Here is a 6000-nt window from a genome sequence, read left to right as displayed (position 1 = left end):
CATCAGGGAACCTGGGTAAAGGCCATAAGGGATCTCTCTGTATTGTTTCTTATGACTATATGCGAAACTACAGTTATCTAATTTTTTTTAAAGATTTTATTTATTTATTCATGAGAGACACAGAGAGAGAGGCAGAGACACAGGCAGAGGGAGAAGCAGGCTCCACGCAGGGAGCCCGACACGGGACTCGATTCCAGGTCTCCAGGATCACGCCCTGGGCTGAAGGCAGACGCTGAATCACTGAGCCACCCAGGTGTCCCTCTAACATTTTTTTTAATGAGCAAAAGAAGTAAATGAGCCTTCACCTAAGAAGATATATGGATGGCATACATAGAAGCACATGAAAAGATGCTCAACATCTGTAGTCATTAGGACAATGCAAATTAAAGTCACAGTGAGATACGTCAACCCATCTATTAGAATGGCTGAAAAAGACTGAGCAACCCTGAGAGAGGATATGGAGGAAGTCGACTCTCAGTGCCACTGATAGGCGTGTACACGGAATACCCCCTTGGGAAAACAGGTAAGCAATTTCTTATAAAGTTACATAAAACCTACTTTGTGACCCAGTGACTTCACTACTATTTGTCTAAAAGAAATGAAAGCGTAGATTCATAGGAACACTTGTACACAAATGTTTGTAGCAGTTTTATTTGTACAACCCCCAAACTACAAACAACCCAAAAGTCCAGGACAGGTGAATGGATAAGCAAATCGTGGCAGATCCGTATACCACTACTACTCTGCAGTAACAATAGAATGAACATGGATGAATCTCAAAATTAGGTGGAGTTCAAGAAACAAGGCTGAAAGCCTTTTTTTTTTTTTGTAGGAAAGAATATACATACAATATATACTGTACTCCCTTTATATAAAATTCTAGAAAAGGCAAAGTAATCTATAGAGAGAGAGGAGTGGCTGCCTGGGCACTGGGTGGAAGAGGCGGAGGGTGGGGTTAGGAGGGGCAGAGGAAAACTTTTAGAGCTGAGGAAGTATATGTTGATGTTCTTGATTATGGTGATGGTTTATGGGTATATATGCCTGTCTAAAGTTATCAAATTGTACCCATCAAATATATGCAGTTAGCCTGTGTCAATTACACTTCAGTAACACTGTTGAAGACAAAATGTAAGAACGAAATACCTATGTGAAGATAAGAGTGAAAGTCCTACTTCATATTGTTCTCCTTCCCTCACTCTTCACAGTGGTAATGTCAGGAATTTGATGTTTATCCTTTTTTCTAATATTTTTGTTGAATGCAATTTATTTATTTAAAATTTTAAAAAACTAATTCCCTACCCTCAACATGGGCTTTGAACTCACAACCCCATGATCAAGAGTCCCATGCTCCAGGGCAGCCCAGGTGGCTCAGCAGTTTAGCACCGCCTTCAGCCCAGGGCATGATCCTGAAGACAGGGGATGGAGTCCCAAGTCGGTCTCCCTGCATGGAGCCTGCTTCTCCCTCCGCCTGTGTCTCTGCCTCTCTCTCTTTGTGTCTCTCATAAATAAATAAAATCTTAAAAAAAAAAAAAAAAAAAAAGAGTCCCATGCTCCACGGATTAAGCCAGCTAGGCACTCTTGTTGAGGTGCAATTTAAATACAATGAAATGCAGGGGACACCTGGGTGGCTCAATGATCAAGCTCCTGCCTTAGGCTCAGGGCCTGATCCTGGGGTCCTGGGATTGAGTCTCACATTGAGCTCCCCACAGAGAGCCTGCTTCTCCCTCTGCCTGTGTCTCTGCCTCTCTGTGTGTCTCTCATGAATAAGTAAATAAAATCTTAAAAAACAGAAAGGTAGATAAATAAAATGATCTGCACAAAAGTATATAATCCAATGTGTTTTGATTAATTCATACACTGTGTACCACACACCTCGCCATCAAATAGAATATTTCCATCATTCCAGAAAGTTCCCTCACACCCCTTCCCTGGCAACTCCCACCCTCCACTCCCAGAAACAACTACCATTCTGATTTCTTTCGCCAAAGATTAGTTATGCCCATTCTAGAACTTCATGTAAGGAAAAATCACACAGTACTGTGTTTGGAATTTTTCCACAGCTTGATTGTCTCTCTTTTAAAAATTCATTTCCAAAAATAAAAATAAAAATTCATTTCCAGGTATACTTGTACTTGGGAGCAGTATGTTTGCTTTTTTACACGCAAGAAGTCCTACCTTGGCCACTAGTCTAATGGTTACTCTACCAACAGTAGAATCTAGGTATCTCTCAGCCCTTCTTCCCACCTGCTGCATAGACATTCCAAAGCACCCATGTTCCATTCATAGTGTATATGTTCCATTCATAGTTCATCTAATGCCCCTGTGGGTGGACATTTAGGTTACCTCAATTTCCCCTCTTGAAAATAGCACCTCAATGAATGTCCTTGGGCAGACATCCTTGTGTCTGTGTGTGTAAGTTTCTCTGGAATTGATGCCAGCAAGGAGAATTGCTGGGTCAGTTAATAAACACTGGGTAATGAATTACTATTCTAATTTCTTCTGGCTGGTCATTGTCTTTCCAATTCTTTAGCAATTGTTTTGGACAGCAAAATGTTCTTGCCAGTTATTAGAAGATTGCTAAACAAGGCTTAGGGAGTTTGGAGAGTTTGGGGGTGTGGTAAAAGGGATGAAGAGTCCAGTTAATTAATTAATAATGTCTCTTTCCTTTGAAGCTGGTCTCACTGATTGGTTTTCCTGGTTCTCCCATGTTGAGGCAGAAGCCAGGTTTACTGGCCCCCTCCCCCAGACTTCTGTGGGAAAAGGAAACCTGCTGATGCCCAGTGAATTAATTGCTGGGGGATGGGGAGGAGGGGGGACCATAACCATAATACCAACTCTCTCCGTGGTGGGCAAAGTATTTTAGCCATGCCAAAGCTCCGCGTCCTTGGGTGGCTATTCCAAACATTGGTGTCTCCAGCTTCTGGCCAATCTGGGGCTCCAAAAGCTCTGACTCCCTACGCTGGAAGGAAGGGATTGCGTTACAATAAAGTGCCCCTGTTAAAATAATGCAGCCATTACAAGAGCTATGCCTCTAGGGAGACTTTTCGGGCCTCAGTTTCCTCCTTTGCATAAAGAAACCAAAGAACTCCTCTCTAGAGTTGTGACTAGGATTACAGAAGATGATAAAGGCAATGGCTTTACACACAATGAAATACACGTGCCTTGCACGAACTAAGAATTCAATAAGCCACTTTGTCATTAATATCAAAATGCCAGGCAAATGCTATATTAGGAATCAGAGAGGGGGGAATCCCTCCCTGGGTGGCTCAGCGGTTTAGGGCCTGCTTTTGGCCCAGGGCGCGATCCTGTAGACCCGGGATCTAGTCCCGCGTCGGGCTCCCTGCGTGGAGCCTGCTTCTCCCTCTGCCTGTGTCTCTGACTCTCTCATGAATAAATAAATAAAATCATTAAAAAAAAAAAAAAAAAAAGACTCAGAGAGGGCCGGAGACAACTAACTTCACCCAGCAGCAGAGTTGGGATGAGAACTCTCCCCCCGCAGCCAGGGTGCCGAGGAAGCGGTGAAGAAACGTCCCAGGGGCCTGCGGTGTGAGCCCGGCGGGGCGATTCCCAGGTGTGGAGCAGGGAAGGCGACCCTTGGCCGGAGACCGCGCCCGCCAGGAGCGCATTCCCAGCTTCCCGCCTGAGGTCCGCAGGTGACTGGCCGAGCGCGGCGCAGTGGGGGAGCGCTCGAGCCGGGTTTGCCGTCTCCATGGCGACCGCCCGCGCGGCGCCAGCCTGACAGCCCGTCCCGGTTTTATGAATGGGTGACGTCACGGGCCTGGCGTCTAACGGTCTGAGCCGCTTGTTCAGACGCTGACACAGACCCGCCCGGGAGGTGGGGGGCGGGGGGGGTGAGCCCGGAGCTCCGCAGCTGCCGCGCCGTGGGAGGGAGACCCTGATCGGAGGTCTTGGGGGTGGGGGAGAAGGGGACAGGAAACAGCCAAAAAAGGGAGAAAAATTCTAAAATCACTAGTTGATGCAGATTTAGGGAATCTTTGCAGGGGATGCAGCCCCCCTCTGGGGGCCTTCTATCTAGTTCATGTCCCAGAGGATCCGCCCCCGATCCTAGAGGAAGACTTTCCCGAATTAATTGCTCCCACCCAGAGGGGCCTGGGTAAAGCCTCCCAGGTCCCAGGAACATTAACTAGCAACTTTCTCTGGGAATTGGGTAAGGGAGACCGGCTTTGGGGAGCAGAGGGTAGAGGAAGGCCGGCTTTAAGTTTTGTGCCAGACCCAGGAGGTCGGGCTCCCAGAAGCCCAGGCTCTAGTCGTGGGCTCTCTAGATAAGCCAGAGCCAGCCGCTTCCGCACTGAAGCCTCAATTTCTCCCATCTGTAAAATGGAGCTGGAGAGGTGAGAAAATGAACCTGAGAAAAGTGATTCCAGAAGTCTTCGTCGTCGGCAATGCCTCCTTTGCGAGAAGCCCAAGGTAGCCCTCGCCTGCCACTAGCCACCCCGCCCCGTGCCCTTCCACTCCCGGTTCTGGAGACTCGGGCTCCCTTTCCGAGGCTGCGAGGGTGCACTCGTACAGCAGGAGGCGGGCCCCAGAAGCACCGAAGGCCACGCCTCAAGACCGCCCATTGGCTGCTTTTGAACCTCTGAGCCCGCCTCTGGCGGCGGGGCAGAGGGGAGGGGGGGGAGCCGCGGCGTCTCTATAAAAGCTGCTGCGGGGGTGCCGCGGGCGCATTCTACAACCGTCTCTCCCCCGCCCGAGGCCTAGGCTCCCGCCGGGTGTCCGCCTCCTTGCGCTTCGGCTCCCCGCTCTTACTCCGACGCCAGCATCATGAAGGTCGCCAGTGGCAGTGCCGCGGCCGCCGCGGGCCCCAGCTGCGCGCTGAAGGCCGGCAAGACGGCGGGCGGCGCGGGCGAGGTGGTGCGCTGTCTGTCCGAGCAGAGCGTGGCCATCTCGCGCTGCGCCGGGGGCGCCGGGGCGCGCCTGCCCGCCCTGCTCGACGAGCAGCAGGTGAACGTGCTGCTCTACGACATGAACGGCTGCTACTCGCGCCTCAAGGAGCTGGTGCCCACCCTGCCCCAGAACCGCAAGGTGAGCCGGGTGGAGATCCTCCAGCACGTCATCGACTACATCTGGGACCTGGAGTTGGAGCTGAACTCGGAATCCCAAGTCGGGACCCCGGGAGGCCGGGGGCTCCCCGCCCGGGCTCCGCTCAGCACCCTCAACGGCGAGATCAGCGCCCTGGCGGCCGAGGTGAGATGAGCATTTTCTTTCTACGGTTGGGGACACAGGCCCCGAGGGAGGCGGAGGGGGGTGAGCCTTGGCTCTACAGCCGCCCCATCCTTTCGGGCCCCTGGCTGTGCAGGGATGCCCAAGGAGATCGGAAGAAGCGCGCTCTCAAAAGTGTCTCCTGGGGAAGGTGTTGCAGCCTCGTCCCCTCCGACCCGCCCGTCTCACCTCTCTCGTTTTCGCAGGCGGCGTGTGTTCCGGCGGACGATCGCATCTTGTGTCGCTGAAGCGCCTCTCTCCAGGACTGGCGGACCCCAGCCCTCCAGGGGGCGAGAAGAACCCGTGCTCTGATCCTGCCGAGCGCCTCGCTGGAGCTGGGGAGGACACACGATTGAGCTCAGCGACCGGTGGGGCGCTTGCTGGATCCAGCCCAGGGCCGGGGGACGGAGGGCTGACCCTCCACACCTACCAACCACCAGAGACTTGGGGGACCCCTCCCCAGTGTGTTTCTATTTTTTGAAAAGCAGACATTTTAAAAAATGGTCACGTTTGGTGCTTCTCAGATTTCTGAGGAAATTAATTGCTTTGTATTGTATATTACAATGATCACCGAGAATATTGTTTTACAATAGTTCTGTGGGGTGGTTTTCTTTTTTTGTTATTAAACAAACACTTTAGACTGCGGTAAAGTTGCAGTGATTTCTTGGACTGAGGGGAGGGCCTTGGGATGCGGGTGACCCCTGACTCTTCACAGCTGGTGCTGGGGTGCGGGGGGAGGGGTGCTTAGAAGGCCACATCTGGACTGTCGGCTTTACCGAC

General features: G+C 51.3%; 1 protein-coding gene across 1 annotated transcript; it reads left to right on the top strand.

Annotated features, from left to right (window-relative positions):
- The first annotated feature begins 4676 nt into the window (after positions 1 to 4676).
- ID1 (inhibitor of DNA binding 1, HLH protein) lies at positions 4677 to 5863 on the top strand. The gene is made up of 2 exons (XM_041732897.1): positions 4677 to 5205; positions 5427 to 5863. The coding sequence occupies exons 1-2, from the start codon at positions 4783 to 4785 to the stop codon at positions 5466 to 5468; spliced, it is 465 nt and encodes a 154-aa protein (XP_041588831.1). The 5' UTR covers positions 4677 to 4782; the 3' UTR covers positions 5469 to 5863.
- The last annotated feature ends 137 nt before the right edge of the window (positions 5864 to 6000 follow it).

The sequence above is a fragment of the Vulpes lagopus genome, chromosome 18 (genome assembly GCF_018345385.1).
Source record: "Vulpes lagopus strain Blue_001 chromosome 18, ASM1834538v1, whole genome shotgun sequence".
NCBI classification, from domain to species: domain Eukaryota; kingdom Metazoa; phylum Chordata; class Mammalia; order Carnivora; family Canidae; genus Vulpes; species Vulpes lagopus.
The sequence above is the reverse complement of the archived record's forward strand: the minus strand, read 5'-3'. Positions and strand labels throughout refer to the sequence as shown.

What these genes read in the sequence shown, in the direction of transcription:
- ID1 (XM_041732897.1), top strand. Translation starts at nt 4,783, where the DNA reads ATGAAGGTCGCCAGTGGCAGTGCCGCGGCCGCCGCGGGCCCCAGCTGC. An exon ending in TCAGCGCCCTGGCGGCCGAG is followed by an intron (nt 5,206 to 5,426) that starts GTGAGATGAGCA and finishes TCGTTTTCGCAG; the next exon opens with GCGGCGTGTGTTCCGGCGGA.